At 32.2% G+C, this 19316-nt stretch overlaps 2 protein-coding genes across 13 annotated transcripts in view; one reads left to right on the top strand and one right to left on the bottom strand.

The window, feature by feature from the left end:
* Nucleotides 1–2771, bottom strand: part of LOC106458404 (coiled-coil domain-containing protein 124-like) — a 20269-nt gene extending 17498 nt beyond the window's left edge. The window contains exon 1 of one of the 10 annotated variants that reach the window (XM_013917913.2): nt 2680–2771. Coding sequence is in view for 2 of the 10 variants with exons in the window: in XM_022384591.1 (XP_022240299.1) it covers nt 1449–1578 (130 nt within the window). In the remaining 8 variants the exon portion in view is untranslated. The other 9 variants (XM_013917912.2, XM_022384597.1, XM_022384593.1 and 6 more) reach the window with 9 other exon arrangements.
* Nucleotides 2772–10854: 8083 nt separating this feature from the next.
* LOC106458396 (enhancer of mRNA-decapping protein 3-like) overlaps nt 10855–19316 on the top strand; it is a 22968-nt gene continuing 14506 nt past the window's right edge. For 2 of the 3 annotated variants that reach the window (XM_013917906.2, XM_022384586.1), the window contains exons 1-3: nt 10855–10997; nt 15933–16109; nt 18407–18570. In XM_013917906.2, the coding sequence (XP_013773360.1) occupies nt 15946–16109; nt 18407–18570 (328 nt within the window). In that variant the 5' untranslated portion in view covers nt 10855–10997; nt 15933–15945. The remainder of the gene's footprint in view (nt 10998–15932; nt 16110–18406; nt 18571–19316) is intronic. The other variant, XM_022384588.1, reaches the window with a different exon arrangement.

The raw sequence follows: 19316 nt of genomic DNA, 5'->3' as shown, positions 1-19316 counted from the left end.
AATTTAGTTTTGAGTCACGGAACGTTTTTCGCTCTTCACACCCAAATGAAAATTTTCTTATTGTAGCATTTTCAAATTGCACCCCCACGTTTAGAATTACTGTTTTAGACCATATAGAACTACAGGGGACCACCTCAAGACATTTCTCTTGGTTCATCATTAGAGTTGGGTAACTAACAGTATTTCCTACAAGCATCAGTTTACATTGATTAGTATCACATAAGAAAAATTAAAATATAATGAACTTAAATCTATTAAGTTAATTAAAATAATCAACTAATTGAAATTAGTGTTTCAAATTATTACTGTTTGATTATTCTTACTATGCAAGTTTCATGTGAAAATAATTAATTAGTTAAATGTAGTCAATTAATAGGCCTAATGATTCATTTTTATTAGTAAGTTCCACTAATCGTCCAACTCTATTCGCCATATAAGCATTTTCAAGCAAATTAACATCATTTCTATAATAAATGGAACCTAAATAGCCTGTAAAAATTCCAAATAAGGCATTAACAAAGTTTTGTACAATGTAATAACTTCATTTCTCCTCAACTCAGAATTACTGTAAGTAGATCACAAATCACTATTTGCTTTTTTTCACCACTTCCACACATTCAGCAAAATTCAAAGCTTTTATCGGTCATCACATACCAATCCTACTCCTCATTTCTTTCAACACTAATATTTCTCCCACTAAAAAAGAAAACAATTTACCAATAATGAAACTTTTTCCACAAATTAACTTATTCAACAGGGCTGTTAAAGTCTTTCTTGATTAAGGAATCAATTTTCAAACATTTATCCCTGCCCACCAGTTTAGTATCTTCAGTAAATTTAGACATCTTACTGCTTATACAGTGGTCCATATCATTGACTAGTGGTCTTTTCACCTCTGAAAGCTATCTGACCTGAACGAATAGTGAATCCATTATACAATGGTCCATATCATTGACTAGTGGTCTTTTCACCTCTGAGAGCTATCTGACCTGAACGAATAGTGAATCCAGTCAGAAAAGATTTCTTAATTTTCTAATGTGTTGCAATATGATGATATCAGCTGGAAGACAACCAGTCTAAGAATGGTGTGTTAACTTTTGTAGGCTTAAAGATAAACTTTGCTGGAGTGCAGGGATTACTTAACAGTCAGAAGGGTAGTTATTGATTTGAGACCAGTATTTTGGTACTAGTGGTAGTTCAGTTGGTAGAGCATGCTCTTAGAATACCATCTGTGAGCTGACAGTCCCAGGTTCAATTCCCGGAACAGGCATATTTCTTAACGTTTTGATTCAATATAAAGTGTCTACCCTATTACAATATTTATAAACTGTATGCATAAAATTAAAAATGGTAAATATTTTACATATTACATGATCAAAAAATTTTTATTTTAACATTCATAAAAATACTGAGATATTACATAAAATCATTCAATTTCTCTCACTTACCAATTCTCATATGATAATCATTTATACATTTCATGTGATAAATATTAAAATAATCTACATTAATACTGCATGATTTTGCACCACACTGAAGAAGTGGAAGGGCATAAGCTCTTGCACAGTTAACAAACATTTTCAACTCATACTAACAGTCAGTTCCTAATTACAAATTTTTTACTATTAAAACATGAAATATATGTAGATTCTGTCCAAATAAAAAATAAGATTAACTTTCATCTTTCTTAAACTAACCTGTACAACCAATAAACTGAGCCCTATGCTAGTGTAATATCTAAATGACACAACAAGGAGCTCTTGTTCTGATTGCAAATCTATATCAAGGTGAGTAACACTAATTAGTGTTTAAGAAAAAGCTTGATAAGTATATGAATGAAAAGGGCTGGGTTTGAAATTTTTTATTTTATTTTTTCTAATCATTTTAATTTAGTATTGAGGATGAAACAGCCGAGATGGACCAATACGGCAATAAATCCCATGTTGTCCCAAAATATTATGTTATGTTAATAATTTGCAACTTTAAAGTTGTAATACTTTCAGAAATTTGAAACAAATTTAACTTCAAGAGTTCAACTGGAATAGTTTAGCTACACTATTATTATTAAGATACTTTTAACTTTAAGTATATATTTTGAAAAGATTTCAGAAACAGACTAAATACAACAGAAAAGCCGATTAGAAGTTTAGGAAATCTTGGGTTTAAATACAAACCAGTCAGTTTTTGTTGTTGTTCTTTTTTGTTTTTAATTTAGATAAGTTAGGGTCAGCTGAAGTCTAGTAAATTAGCTACTCGTTAATTTAACTGTTTTAGTATAAAATAAATATTACTTTCAAAGTTTCATGAGTAGGCCTACGCTCAGTAGTCAAATCAATCTTTTAGGATAGTATGTATTAATTCCTAACTTATTTTAACAAACGTTTTCCTAGATTACTTTTTAATTATATTAGAAAATTTAAAAACCTGGGAAAACGTTTGTTCAAACTAAGCTAAAATGTTCAATTCAGAGTCATGACCTACGTCACTTCTCAATCGTCAATCTCTAATTCTTACAGTTTAGTCAGACTTTAGACTAGTTTTATTAACTCTTAATGACAGTACTTCTTTCACTAAGAGTAAGACTTTAGTCCAAGAAAAACGAAATTAAGTTACCCATATTTTTTGTAACAACCAATATTTAAGAAACTAAATTGCAGTTAAAATATAACCATAAATTACCAGTCTATAATTTGAGTATAAAATATAATACAAATTGCCCAGATCACACTTAAAAAACAAAAGGTGGTTACTACAAGGGGGAAGTCTTATCATTTTCACAAGAGCAAAAACAATATATTTCCAAATTACAAAATCCATGCATTCTTGTCCATAAATTAATAAATAGTCATATGGAACTTTTAAAAATGTAAGGTTTGATAAGAAATAGGAAACTTTTATTTGTGCTAAATTGAAAATATTAAAAGAACAAAACTAAAGATAGTGGAATAACCATGTACCCACAGTTGACAAAAAAATATATATAATTATGAAAAAGGTGGAACTTCCAAATATCCAAAAAATGTTATAACTATTTAATGCCGGTGATGCGAGGTTACTGATGCAATTGGACAATAGAATAACTCAACACTCCCTCACATTTCAGCACCTGACTGATGGAAGTATAAGGAAGCATTTAAAGTTATTTCTCATGTTTCATCACATGAATAATACTTTTCTCAGCCCTGTGCCAAACCCTTTAAAGTTAAGATCATAATTCTAAAATGTTCTATTAAATCATTAGCAAGAATGGCTAACATCAATATTATCTATTGAATGACAGAATAATACACGTACAATCATCACAGAGTGCTCGTTGATTTTCAATGGTTATAAAAAAGTAGAATGAAAGAACATTAAAGTTGTGTGTCGTCTTTAGGTGGGGGAATGTAGTTATACCTGTCAGTGTTTTTCATTACATCCTTTTTCATGGAATATATTAATTACTGGAGTTTGTTCTTAAATAGTTGCAATGAAGGATGATGACTCATCTATTTGTATGACTTTTTTGGATTTTCCTACTACTGAGAAACTGAGAATGGCCATTCATCTGATATGATAGATCTGGCTTCCGGCTAATGAAAGTTAATTCACTCTAGATTATTGAAAAGTCTAAGATTACTTGCATCATCTGGGAAGGTTAATTTCATCTATTTTAGTTATTGTTAAGTGTAAAGCTACACAATTAGGTATGAGTATTAAACCCGACTTTTAACGTTATATAAGCTCTCAGACTTCACCATGCCGTCAGGGAAGATTGGAGGGGGCCTTCAGAAGGACTTTATAGCTTTTATTCAATGTAGTTTGATCTGTGTAATTTATCTGTCACTTTTGAGAAGCTAATGGAGCTTGTTCTTAAAGAGTTGCATTGAAGAATGATGACTCATCTATATGTATGACTTTTCGGATTTTCATGCTGCTGAGAAACTGAGAATAACTTCTTAAGTCATCAAAGATGCTGATCTGAAACTGAAATAAAGGAAGTATGAGTTAATGAATGTATAAGTGAAATATCTCAAGCATATAGTAGGCAGGGATAGAGTGTCCTGATTATGGACTGGTTCCAGCCTGAGACCAAATGAGAACTTGACAGCTTTCTATTTTCCTGTCTTGCTATTTATGATTTCTAGCCAATTTCTCAAAGACAGTTAACTACAGTACTGTCTGCGATACCTAAGACTAAGATGTTCTTAGATGAACAAATAGATACGAATAGCTGAGCATCTCAGTCTCTAATGTGTGCTTTGGTTGAGGTATTATATTGTTACGTCACCGTTTGTTAATTGATTTTTCCGTAACTTCGTTCCGACAGAACTTTAGCGACACAAGTTCTTTACTTAATAAAACTGGTTTATTCTTTCCGAATACAACTTTACCGATACACTCAACTTCAACAATCGCGCTAAACAAACGCTATAACAACGAACGTGCTCAATAATACTTCTGACTGCAGATCAATTACTCACTATCTATACACACATTACCTTCCTCTCGCGTCACGTTGTCCCCTCTTATATATACCAAACTACCCTATATCTAGCAAATACTAGAGCATTCGCCAAGATACGGGATAGTTCTAGAAACGTGGCGTCACTGTAGTCATGTGATCTCAATGACGCAACAATATATTGGAATATCTTTGTCAAGATTATACATTCATCGAGACATTTACACCAAAGATAATGGAATTAGATCCGTATTGTTGCAAGTGTAGGTTAATATGGAGTATGAAATTATGCAAGCAAGTCTTATACTTATGGATCCTGAGCGCTGATACTGCTTACTGTTGTAGTATTTGTCAAGCATTACCATGATTAAACATATGATGGAATATTTACTATTTGAGTCAAACATGCATCACTGAAATGATTGATGAACTTCAAAAAGTTGGGATACATGATCATACATTGTATTGTAACATTACAATGGTACAAATTTAATTATAGTAAGAATATTTTAAGTAGGGTGGAAATGCCAAAATATTGTCTCGCCAAGCAGCGAAAGTGTTTCCATTTATTGACTGCCTGAATCCAGGACATTATTAAGAAGCAATGATAATGAATAATCATACAAATGTTGACAATTCTATTTCTAGATAGGCATTAAATATGAATAGTACAGAGCACTGAGAAGAGAAAGTGGATGATTCAGTTTTGGCACTACTTGCCATGCAATAAGGCAAATTATGACTATCACAAAATGATAAACAGAGCACTGATTTATGTGACATCAGGTACCTGTGTGATCAGCCATAAGCACAGGATAGGCTACTTTATCATTATTATGCACTACAGAAATGCTGTAACTAAACTAATATACAGCTAAGAATTTTAAGACAAGAAAGACTTAATGAATTACTTTGCAAAATGTGATATTAGGGAATGTCATAAAACAATGAAAAATACAGCAGCAGTTTTTAGTTGCATTTGTTGAAAAATACTGAATGATGGTGTAGACACTTAGATTCTGTACTATGTGTGTTGCCCAGAGGAAAAACTGGTCATATGAGAAAAACCGACAGAGTTTTATTTTTTGAACTTTTTTTCCTGAACAACATTTTATGCCTACAATGCGCTAAATGATCAAATCCAAGACCCCTATAGTCCATGCACAGCCATTTCTAATTTTGAAGGAAGGCAATCAGTCAGCAGTACTTGTCACCTGAAGCAACTACTCTTCATTGAATAACAGGAATGAGTATTGCCAGTTTCTTCTTTACAAAGGATTATTCTGGTTATAGCTAGTTCTCTACCTAAACCTGAGGAAGGTAATTGTGGTTGGCTGAACAGAATTAATAGAATTTTGAGCATCTAGAGAGAGATACACATGCATTAAGGAAAAAAAAACTTCAATGCTTGGTTCTTTGCAAAGTTATGTTGAATGTACATTTCACCATATCATATCAGTTTGGTAGTTTGGCTGAATGAATGATGCAAGCTGATGACGACATAATCTTATCGAAACGTTGTACATTTATATCAAAGTTCTTTCACTGGTTATTCAAACCATCTCCAAGATTTTTTCTAAAAATTGGGTTCCTCGTCATCAACTTTGAATGTTTGATAAGCTTGTTAACTTTGAGTGATTCAACTTCCTATCACACGTATTGATGACATACCTTGAAACTGAACAACAATTGGCTGGCTTTTTGTCCGATCTACTAATGTTTGGATAAGAAGTGCAATCACCAAGGTATCTTATTATGTATAGCACTCCATCCAGTATGAATTTACAACAGTGTGCAAAAGAATATGTGGAGTGGTTGCATTCTGTAATAGTTGATACACATAATTTTGTACATCAGCAGTTGAGTAGAGCAGCTGTACATCAAATAGTACTTACTATAAAACAGTAGTAATGGAATGAACGTTCAAGCTTGGAGATTGGATAAGACTTTGATATGTGCCAGCAGCGTGTAAACAACCCAATTCTGGTTGGGTTGATCCTTATCTTGGCCTAGAAATAATTCAATCTATCAAACTATGAGCTGCAGTGGTCATGTGGTATACAAAATAATACTAAACACCTTAATAAATTAAATCCACATTACTGTCAAATTCCAATACATTGTTGGGCAAAGAATCAGGCTGAGTAGATCTTTGAATCAAAGGTCAATTGTAGCTCTGGTAGATGAAAAGGAAGATGTAATATACATTTAATTGTGTGTTAATGACTAATCAGACAAGGATAAGGAATATTGGTGTGGCCAGGATTAAAATTTACCAATTATCAGGGTGACCCTGACGCCACAGGCTACAGCCAAAAGGGAGTAGTAACTCTTATGATCTGCATAATAAAGTGGGTTTGATGTAGTATTCTAGTGATGCAGACCAGCTACTTTTATGTGCCTTGCATCTGCTGTAATTCGTTCATCAATTGACCAAAATTTGCCAGACTATGCGATATGGATCCAGCCAGCCAGATCCCAGCTGCTTCTGTATTGCATGAACTACTGCCAGACCCAATTAACATACTGGTACATTTATTCTTTTACCATATTTCCTAGCACTTCTTCTAACATTTGGTGGTATTTACCAGCCATATCCAGAGCTATTTTCTTTTGAAGTTTACCCTGATTTGGCTGATTCTTACAGTAATGAACATTTCGATTAGAATGGAGCCAAAAAAACCACCATCAAATGTTAGTGCAAATTCAGATAATCTTAGTACCCTATAGTCTTTGCATTATATAAAGTCTGGAGAATTTCTTACCTTAAAGCTTGGGAGAACCACTAACTGCATCACTGTCAGAGAATTATGACTCAGTGGTTTATATTGATGGTACATCATAACTTCCTGCACTCATAGCTGACCATACAAGTGCCACTGATTGTATAGATCCATGCTTTATTCTTTTATTTGTGCTGGCCAAGCTTTACCTTGCTACACAGCAAGAAGCACTTATATTAGACTTGAGTACTTCACTTGCTCTTTCTGGAGTTCCCAAACTGTTAATCTTGGCATCCATCTACTTGTGGAATATTCTACTGCAATGGCAATGTGACAGGTGGTGGTAAGTCGATGTGTTCGACTGTACACTCGTTACAAACAGATTTATTTTATGCTAGCATATTTTATGTGCAGTCGTGGGTAAGGCTCACAAGCCACGAACTCGAGGAAGTTTATGTAAATATTAAAGAATTCACTCAGAGACTAAGTTACAAAGAAGTAAATATTTAATGTATCATAGAAACAAAACATATTATTAACTCGGTATCTTTAACAGTTGTACACTCAAGTTTCACTTTCAATGTTTGGATATTTTTTCTAGCAATTATTCTACAATGAACATTACCCCTTCAATCATATCTAATAGTTTATAAACTAACTAAAGTATGACTAAACCTTTGAACATAATGTTCGAAATAAATGTTATTAGTCTAAAATAGAGAAATCAATATAACTTATACAAAAAAATTGAGTGGTGATAGTTTTCCATCTCTGTCAGCACGGACATCTTTGGTGAAGCTTTTCCTTCACTTGAAAAAGTTTGAATAATAATCCTGAACTGGTCTGACGCTGGTTTCTGATCGCTGGTCTCTTCTGACAGTACTCTTCATGTTGACTTATGAAGCAAAAAAATAACTACAACATGTGATTCTAGCTTTTGCTTTACTATTTTGTACACGTTACGGAAGCTCTTGTTGTTGATGTTTTTCAGTTTTCTTTGAACTTGGAGCGTCATTCTCTGTATCTCTGACTTGCCTAGAATTCCAAGCTGCTCGATCCCCGACCTGCACATATTTTTTTAGTTTTCAGATTTGCTCTGTAGAGCTCGAATTTCCCGTTATGATTTCGTTATTTCTTCAACTCTGAACTCCTTCTGGATATGGCATGCGATATTTCATCTACTGCACCTTCTTAGACTTTGCTGATATCCTGTCAACTTGCTTATTTAACAGAATCTGCTCCACACTGACAAAAACGACCACTGACCCTTCTTATCTAATAGTACAGGCTTGGAAGGTTACTTCTAATTAAACACTTGTGCTTGCTGTTTGAATTATTCATAACCTCATTTGGTCACTCTGCTTGCTTATTGGCATAAAAAGTTTTCATGACCTCATTGTTCATTAAATATCCTACGGCTTTAGCAAATTAGAATTTTGTTAACTGGGTTTTTCTTGAGAAACTTATAATACCAAAACATTCTTCTATTTGTGCTGGCCAAATGGTACCTTGTTGTATAGCAAGGAGCACCCATACTATATTAGAGTTCTTCAGTTGCTTTTTCTGGAGTTCCCAAAGTGCTAATTTTGGCATCCATCCACTAGTGAAATATTCTACTGCATGGCTTTATGTTGCTATGGCAGAAATGGTTTAAAACTCCCACATGATGTCCAGAACAAGTAAATTGAACAAATGGATAGGGTCTCACTGTGCAGCAAGATACTCATCCATGTTTCCTTGTTACAAGCCCAGATGATGCACTATGAGAAAGTCATGTTCTTGCAATATTATTATACTCCGCACGGCCGTTCCCTCTGGATTTTTAAACTTCGTTAGTCATTTAAATGAAACATGACCCACCTGAATGGTGATCTTCCTAAAATACAAGTACCCCTTTACAAAGAATACATCTGAGTGTAGTTTTTTCTTCATCAAACAATATCCACATCCAAGAGCCATGAGTGTACGAAACAGTGTATGATTACATGTTCTATTCCTTCTGCAACTACAGTTTCATTATCACTGGTGTAGTGTCCAATAGGGATTCGCTGACTTGTCGTAGATATGCCAATATTGGTGTTTCTTTATTAGCTTTAGGGAATGGAATGCTTGTTCTTATTCATCTATTCTTCCTAATTGTATCTCAACTTTGGTGACAGCAGATAGTGTTCCTGCTATTGGGAAAATTGGTCACAAACCATCAGTAATGCGACACAAAAACAAACAAACAAAAAACTTTGGATATATCACTTGGTCACATACTGAAGCCAATCTCTCAAAGCTGCTTTCTTAGCAAGGGCTGTAGAGACCCCACCTCTACCTACAACGTGACCACAAAGTTTCCCTTCTTGATCACACATTTTTCTTGTTTCATTTTCAAGCCCTCTTTCTTTATCTGCAGCAATATAATCCTCAGATTTTCAGCCACAGATTCAAACGTGTGAACAAACACGATAATATCGTCGACATAGGCTATGCATCTCTCTCGTTGTAGCCCACTCAGTGTAAGCTCAATTAACCTCTCGAAAGGTTAGGCAAAATATAAAGATAAACGGCATGATGAAGAACTCATACGAGTTATCGCTTGTTCTAAAAGCAGTTTCATCTCTGCTCTCACCATCCAGCTAAACTTGCCAGTATCCAGATGCCTGACCTAAAAAACTTATGCAATAAAAAAACTTCAAAATGTATCCAGATATTCACTTGATCATGGCGATTTAAAGGAAAGGAGTCAATGTGAATTACCGCATTTACCCATCTAAAATTAACACAGAAACTTGGCATATCTTCCTTTCTCCTGACAATCACTACTGAACATGATCAAATACTGTCCGAAAGTTGTATGACCCCGTCTTTCAACATCCACTCTGTTTCAACACTGGCTACATCTATAGTGATCCATTGGTAAATTAATCAAATAAATCACTGAATTGCTTTTGCTGCACTGTGTCTAGATTTTTTGTACAATCCTCAACCAGCGATCTCAGATGTGTTGGTGGTAGCAGGCTTACTTTCAGCCATGGCACATTACCACTAGCCTCAGTTACTTCCATTTCGTTTACCACAACATATGTGTACGTCCTAAAAGGTAAGCATTCAAACAACCCACCGCTAACTCGTGGGCTACTCTAATCGAAGGATGGGATTTAACTATAACTCTTATATCGCACCCTTCTGGAAAGTGCAGAATGCGAATTTTTTCTTGGTGATAACGAGACGCGAACAAGAACCTTGTATGCACGGCCCACTTAAATATATAGTTCTTACTTTTAAAGATTAAAATGAATTGTTTCATCAATAGGGTACCTTTTTTTAATCCTATTTTAAGACGTAAACCCAATAATGTCACTAGATTATTTGATTGGATGTTTATGTAATTTGAATATATTTGTATTTCGAATATTTGAGAGCGACTTTGGGAGATCATATATTAATATACTATATTTATGAATTTTGTATTCCGGAACATGTTTGTATTAATAATTTTGACGCCCTGTAGCTGATAGACGACCGAGGTGACAGTTTTTCACACGTAATAAACCTTGGTGGTTTTATTTTTATTTTAAAAATATATCGGAAGATATTATATATATATTTTAAAGAGTTGACATATTTTCCCATTTTGTTTTCCATACCTAGCATATTTTTGAACAAGAAAACGGGAACTTTCAGCTAAGTTCAGTTTGATTTGAAATTGTTAATTGTATTGTAATTCCAATACTACTAGTAACAGTTAAGTTTTGAAATAAACAATTTCTTTCAATAAAGTTATTATTCTGGAACTTAGTGGAAGAGATATAAACCGGTAGAACGATTTACCTGATGAGTTGGTGTGTGTCTTGTGCATTAGTATTAGTTTCAGGTTTTTAAAATATTGTTGGAAAAACTAAATGTTTTCGTTGTTTAGTTTTGTGAGGAATGAAATATTAAAATTTAAAAGGCCAATGGTTTGGTGGCCCTTTGGTCTTTCTAAGTTTCTTACGTTCTTTACTCTTACTCTGTCTGTAGTCTACTGTTTAGAGCAGTGAAATTTCAAATTTAGTAACTCCGTTACTCTGCAAGTGTTTATTATTTTTCTTATGGATTTAGGCTTGATTAAAACAAAAGATGCTGTATTTATGTATGTTTTTTAAAAATTGATTTATAAAAAAAATTAATTAAACTAAAATCAAGTATGTAATATTTAATTTTCATTAATTATATAGTTTTAACAGAAGCGTTTTTATTTAAATTTTCTGATTAAATTGTGAAGATTTAACAGTAGTGTGAGATCCATGCCATATGGTTGCTTTTAACTAAAACCAAAACTTAAAAGTAAAGAGATTTGGTTTGACCATGAAATTACGGAATATATTAATTTTTGAAAAAAGTTGTTTATATTTTGCCGTAGATTAGGCACAAAAGAGAAAAATTTAACTCACTCATTTAGTTACTGTATTAGAGATCTAAATGTTCACATATTTATATTACATATCCGTAATTTGTTTGTAATATGGTTTAGGTCTGATTTTACTCAGAAAAAGACAAAAAAATAAAAAAACAGATTTGACAAGAGTGTATCAGCTAGTACTGAACCATTGCTTGATTTAATTGTACAGAAAGTATGATTTTGTTTGGACTTTTAATAAGCTTTTTATGTTTATAATTTTTTTTACACTCCTTGATGATAAAAACTAAGTATCCCAAAACCAATACTGTAGTGTATCATAATTTGTATAGAATGAGAAAGCATTGTCAAAGCAGATAGTTAAGTATAAGTGACAGGTAGTTAAAAGCTAGCTTTTCAACACTTAAAGCAAAATGCATAATAGAACAAAGTGACATATAGATTCTTAAAAAATTCTGTGTGTAGTTACAATATAAATATTTTGAACAAAACACATAAAAAATATGGTGACAGAAGTCACATCCATATCCATGATAAATGACCTAAGTACAAAATCAAAAATTGGATGTTGTTCATCACATGCGTAACTTTATAACAAACATTAAGAAAATTTAAAATTATAACATATACTGCAAAGGAGACTTAAATATAAATAAATTTATCAGGTAAGTTTGCCTTCTCATGAGGTTGAAGAATTTTTTGAAAAATGTAGAGGGTTTTTTGCAATAATGTAAGTAAAAATACCATTTTCACTTGATAAAGCTTATTTTTTTCTTAAAATGAATATTCATTACTTTTCCCCAAAAAAAGGGGGCCATGGTTTAATATCTGAAAATCTGAATGTGACCTAGTGTTATGATTTGAAAATCTGGTTGCCTTAAACAGATACTATCTAATCAAATGACACAAAGAAATGTTATTAAAACAGATGGATGTTACAATGAGATTTAAGTAATTTTACAAAATATGCCCCCCTCCATTTTGTCCACAATTATATTCTTTAAAACTGAAATTAATGTCAAGAGATTTTCAAAAGCTGAAAATTGAAGTCTCTACTAAATCCTCAGTAAAGTTTACAATTTCAATACACACATCTCATCAGGGTCATAATCTTAAATATCAGCAACATTCCTCAAAAAAGGATCTTGTAGGATTCTTGGTATGCTGAATAGGAGAAAACATTGAATGCAAATGGCAAGTGCTATTCACAGCCGATGTTCGATTATCAAGTCATAATGCATTTAAGATAACACGAGGATGAACATGAATGTCAGTTACTCAGAACTTTACAACTAGCCAAAAAATACCTGTAGCATGTTTTAGTGGATGCAAAATCACTTGTTCTGTGATGCATGCAATTGTTGCATCATTTCATCTGCTGCAGCCTATCTTATGATAAAGCCAACTTTAGAGGAAGCAGCTTAAGCTGTGCTGAGTAATTACAAACTATGTGATAATTTCCTTATTCTGTTAAAACAGTTTGTATCTGTTGTTTCATGGGTGTCAAAGGCTCAGAATAGAAGTAGAAAAAAGGTAGTGATTAGTGACAAAAGTGAAAACTTGGAAATTTATGCATTTTGATACTTGGACAACACTCCAAAAACCAGGACTGCCCCAGTCAACCTGGGACAACTGGTAACCATGCGTTTGTTAATGACCTTAAATAATCTCAAATTCAACTATGTGTACTTTATTTATTTTTGCAGCTTTAACTTCAAATCACAATATTAGATTATAAATGTATAGATTTTCATATTATAGTAATATTTTATCTTTATGTTCCATTTGGATATGGTCTGTATTTGTTTGACTACTCTTGATTTTGTGTTTCATATTTACCGTTTCTAAGATTCATAATCAGGGCAGTTTTAATATTGCCAGTGATGTTTTAGTAGAACAACTAAATAGTTATGCAAGAATATAATAAATAATTTGACATAAATTGTGTATAAATGTTTAAATGCTTTGTACTGCAACAATAATTATATTTAAGTATTTAAAAGCCCCACCTTTTGTAAGACTAAGTGTTATACAGTGTTAGAGCAGGGTGATTAACATAATTAATTGATGTAATTGATTACCTATGACGTCAACTACATTGATTAATGTCATGTAAAATAATTGATTAATCAGAATTATGAGTAAGTCCATTTCTGTCATGAAAATAATCAACTAATAGAAATTAATGTTTCTGATTATTATTTTCAGTATTCCAACTAGCCAAATCTCATGAGAATAATCAACTGATTAGCAAATTCTACTAATTGCCAGCTCTGTATATTGTCATATCAGATTTATACTATAGTCTATACCTTTTTAATAACATAAGGAAAAGTGTAATTTTTTAATGTGATTTGTTATGGATTGAATGTTTCTGAGTTACATTAGTTTTCTGCCAGTAGACGTTGTTGTCCCAGTGTATATTTTATAAGTACTATAGTTTAGACTAGTAGCAGCAATAAATACGAAGGTAAAAAAAAAAAAAGACAATATATAAAGGGCAATCATGTAAAAAGACAAATAAAATTACACAAACAGGTAAAATAGTAAGAAAAAATAAGTCCTATATTTTAAGAATGGTATAAAATAACAAATTCTAAAATAAGCATTTTATTTTTTTATTATTACTGGGAAATCTATATGGTTTAATAGCAAGTGTTAAACAATAATGGGAAACCATTGGTTAGAAAACTGTATTAATAACACCTTAATTATTAACTTTTTACCTGTTTGTGTAATTTTCCTAGACTTTTTTTTCCGATTGACGTTTTTTCCATTGTGTATTTTTCTTTGTATTCTTTTTACCCTTGTCTTTATTACCTAGATTTAGTTTAGACATTTCCCTGGATAAAGCTCTAAATCTATTCATAACTTTCTTACATTTTAGTCTTTTTCCAGTAGAAGTTATTAGAAAATACTAAATTCAAAAATTTGTTTGTAAATGTTTTCAGAGGTTTGTGTTTTTAAATTTTCGTAAAGTGTTGATTAGCTTAGTTTATAAAATATTTTTGAAGAATATTTCAAGATGCAATAGATTGAAAAGATCTACTGAAGTATCTTTATCATGGACTTTTAAAGTACTAGATGAGTTTAAACGAACCCTAATTTTGAACCAGTTTACAAAGCCACAGGAGTAGTTCTGATAGCATCCAGTTACTTAAGTTGGGCGTGGTTTGAAGCTCAGGTTCTATGGTTCAGAACTGAATTTGAATTTGCATACAAGTGACACAAAGCAATCATTGAAGCAGTTATAGATATGTCATTATTTATTAGGACTATTAGGTTTGAAAACATTGGACTAATAACTATAATTTCATATATCAATGGGTATTAAGCCTTCATACCTGTGTTTCATGTATTTGTGGTTTACCTTATTTAGTTTGGTTTGTAGCTTTTGTTGACAAAGATGAAAATAACCAACCATAATTTTCCAAGTATAATACACAATTTAAATATGAACAAAAAGTCAAATTTTCCTTATCACTACAAATAATACACACCTAGACTTTTGCAATATTGCAGTCAAAGTAACCTTTTGATGATAAGAATGCTAGAGTGTCCACATTCACTATAGTGTTTGCTATCTTTTCAATCACAGCCCCCAAATAAACATGGTCAAAAACCCATTTACAGCTGGTGTTCATTAGTCATGGCCCTCTGCAACAGCTTTGCTATAGTGGGGTATGTGTAATTTGTTCTCAAACATTTCCTCCCTGTGTATATGTAAAGATGATGGTTTTGATTTTATAAAACCGATTTAAAAACGCACCGTGAAATCAAAGCCTATCACAACAAAGCTGCATTGGTTGATAACAAAACTGAAGACGATGTCTGTGGTGATGACTAGATGGTATAGAAGTTGGGCTAGTCATATGAGGACAGTGATTCGAACTCAGAATTTGATGGACTCGCCAAAAATGATTTGTAGTTTTGAATATCGGATGTAATGTATCAATAACTAATTTTGTATTTCTAAATGTGCGTGTAAATAAATCTTCAAAATCTTGATCATTTTATTTCAAAAATCCTGTTTAAAGATATTGAAAATAAAGTAAAACAGAAGACAATTTTCATCTATGCCTTAGAAACAGAGAGAGTAAGTATGCATTACCATTCACAACGCATGTTGCAAAAGATGGTCTGAACTGGCTGTGAAAAAAACATTTCGATTTGTTATCATATATTATATGCATCCTAACTTCTTCACAAAGATTTAGTGAAAAGTGTATTATATTTGGAAAATTATAGCAAGAGAAGAAAAAAATAATTGTAAAATTTCTTTGAAATCTAATCTGGAATTGTAAAATAGTTAATTTTGAATTGTAGGTGCAAAATTTTTAACTTTTCTAACAAAAAACATTATTTTATATTCTTTCAGAATATAGTATAACATGGCAGATCGCTGGATTGGTTGTGAAGTGGTGATTGACTGTGGTGATGTTTTAGGAGTCTTCCAGGGTCGGATATCTGAAGTTGATACTGAAGATCAAACTATTACACTTGTGGATTTTTATAGAAATGGAGTTCATTCTCAGTATCCACATTTAGTTGTCAGGTAGGCTTAGAATATGTGTATTGTGTTCCTTATGATGCCGTTTTTTATTTTTACATTATGACTAATGATGCTCTTTGGTGAATAGTGCTGTCTACATGACTTAACACAGTATGTCTGTATTCCATTGCAAGAAGTAATCTTCTTACTGTTTCTTCCAGTTGGAGTATAACATATTCTTGAATTCCTGGATTACTTCTACTTGTATTCATCATTTAACCAAGTTTTGATATATTTATAAATGTTACAAAAATTGAAAAACTATCAACACTTATCTGACTTCAGATGGTGGAACTTATGAGTGAAAAACATTTGCTGCTATCCAAAATGAGGCAGATTTAGAACTATTGAGAAGGATGTAAAGTATTACATAACCTAGATGTACTTCTGCAGGGTCCCCAAAAGTGTTCTGTTTTTCAAGAATAAATAATACCAGAATTAAGAGGAACAAATATTTTGATTTCTTGCATTTGAAGTTCGTATGCTATGCTATGTTGTAGCCTACAGAATGGATAATTCTTCTCGTAACTCATGGCATGCACACATTTTACTGATGTCACAAATGTACAAATTACAATGTTAAGCGTCCCTTATGTGATATCATTTTAGTGTCTACTGACTGATTGACAGACAACACACTACTGTATAGTGGTGCAAGTGGTTAAAACAAGTGACCCCTACAGGTGATCTTCGGCCCCCCCCCCTTTCATTGAAATGAGATATATTTTTTTTTTATTGTTCTGAGATAGTTGGAACCTCGGATGAACAGAATTCTAATAAAGTTATTTTTTGATGCAGTACTGCGTCTCTTACAGTTTTACTTTTTTCATACATATATAAACTATAGATTGTTGTGAGTTATAAGTTTTACACCCCTATTCAAAAAAATCAAATCTATCATTGTCTCCAGTGTTGTAAACTTGCTCCCCCTATGGGCTGTCGTTCTGTGTGGACATACCACTTGTACTACCTTTGGTACAGTCCTATGAATTGAGACTTCCCTAATAAAACAAAAATTATTTTTATAAAATTTAGTTTATGAACTATAATTGTGGTTAAAAAAATTTAGTAATATGACTTTTAAAATGGACTGTACACAAAGAATATATTGTAAATTTAATGTTCATCGATATATGTCACTAATATTTTTTTGTTTCTTCTGTCCAGTTAATAGTAAAGATATAAGTAGCACTATATCTAGACATTGACTGAGTTGTTTGACTGTTAATAGGTTGCTGGTAGAGCTGGGCATTTAGTGGAATTTGATAATCAATTAATTGTCAGACTCATTAATAGATTACATTTGAATAACCAATTATTCTCACAGAACTTAGATAGCTGGAACTATTGAAAATGCTAATTTTGATCATTTTGTTATTTTCATGAGTCATGACACTAATCGATTAATTGGAATAACCTTGAATTAATCTCAGATAATAATGGCAGTCGTTCAATTACTTGGATAGTTGGAGTAATTGAATTCAGTAATAATTAGAGGCACTAATTACAATTAATTAATTATGTTCATGGCATTATTCATAATTTTGGTTAATTGACTATTTTACATGACACTAACTAATGCAGTTAATGGATATAGGTCATTGATTAATTGAGTTAATTGCCTAGCTTAAGTTGCTGGCTAGTTCAAAAGTTTCAGAGCTGTAGCTGTGATAAAATTTAAACTTTTATTTTGTTGTGGTAAATTTTTCTCTTCTAAGAGAAATGCAGAAATCTTTAAAGTTCAGAGTACTCTAGATTCAAGTAACACTTCCAACAATGACACTAAGATTGTTCTTTCTTATGATAAAATAGAAACTTCTATAGCTGTAAGCCTATGAACTAAACATGTGGCTGGTTGTCTAATTTAATGTTGTATTAGTTAATAAAAATTATTAGTTACTTGGCTTATTCTTCTTTGGAAACATTATACACTGAAGGCAATAATAGAAAATGAAGTTCAGGTTATACATTTAAGTATATTTATCAAGTGCATAAAAATATATGAACACAGCATTTGTGAAGTACATAATTTTCCAAAGGCTGGTAGAACCTTTATGTGACATAATGAGGTTGGACTTCAAGCTCTAAATATAGAAATCTAGTCTTTAAAGAATGTTTGATAGTTTCATTAGAGAAGTATAAGCATTTTTATATGCTAGTGTTATGCTGTAAATTTTGATTAGTTCTGGGTTAATTTTGTACTCTTGTTCACAGAGTCAGCATATTAAGGATCAACTGCACATTCATGAATTCTAAGCTGCATTAAAGTTTTGTAGATAATTTTATTTCTGTTCTTCCAGTTCACAAGACATCTGTGATTTGAAAATTCTTCATACTGCTGAGGATTTGGAAAAATCATCTCATAATCAGGTGGATCATTGCCTCAACAAAACTTCCAACATCACAGAGACAGAAGAATCATTTTCATCTCCAGCCAAAGTGGAAGAACATAACAAAAGGAGAGGTATTGAATGGCTTACAATTTTATTTACACTGTTTTACCACAAATATTGGATCAGTATGCCTTGAAATTAGAAGTATTTCATTTTTGGCATTAGTCACAGTCTGAACTCCATTACTTACACTAACCACCAATCATTGGTACACATCTGGTAAAATAGACTCCAGTCCACTTTGTTATAGTTTAATTTTGAGGTCTCTGTTATCTGGTTATTCATGCTGGTGTTCCAAAACCTCCCAGAGTGGTTCAGTTGGATTGAAGTTGTCATGCAGTAAGGCATAATGTATTGTCATTCTAAAAGAGTTCTCTGTAGAACTCAGTCAATTTAACATTAATCTTTACCAAAACCCCAAATCCAAAATAACTATAGGACCCCACTTTCTTAATACTGAATTCCATTAACTCTTTCAGCATGGGCAGTTTATCAGTAAACATTACGATGCTTTCATAAGCAAAATATCTAATTTCTTATTAAGTCTTAAGGTTTGTAAAGCAATCTTTTTCTCGTGTCTTTTTTTTTCTTTTCGCATGATGCCTATCTATCGTGCAAAGTAATATTCATTTTAAGATTAAAAATACTTTTATACATCAGAAAATTTTGAAATTTCACATACAAAATCTTTATAATGTCAAGATAGTTATCAAATGTTTCTTAAGAAATAAAAACTTTATATTTTATCTGTTATTTTCAGTAATTAATCTCTGTACGGGTTCGGTAGATTTGACCGATCTTGCAACCACCATAAAAA

Source organism: Limulus polyphemus, unplaced genomic scaffold (genome assembly GCF_000517525.1).
Source record: "Limulus polyphemus unplaced genomic scaffold, Limulus_polyphemus-2.1.2 Scaffold456, whole genome shotgun sequence".
NCBI lineage: Eukaryota > Metazoa > Arthropoda > Merostomata > Xiphosura > Limulidae > Limulus > Limulus polyphemus.
This window is presented reverse-complemented; position numbering and strand designations above follow the sequence as displayed.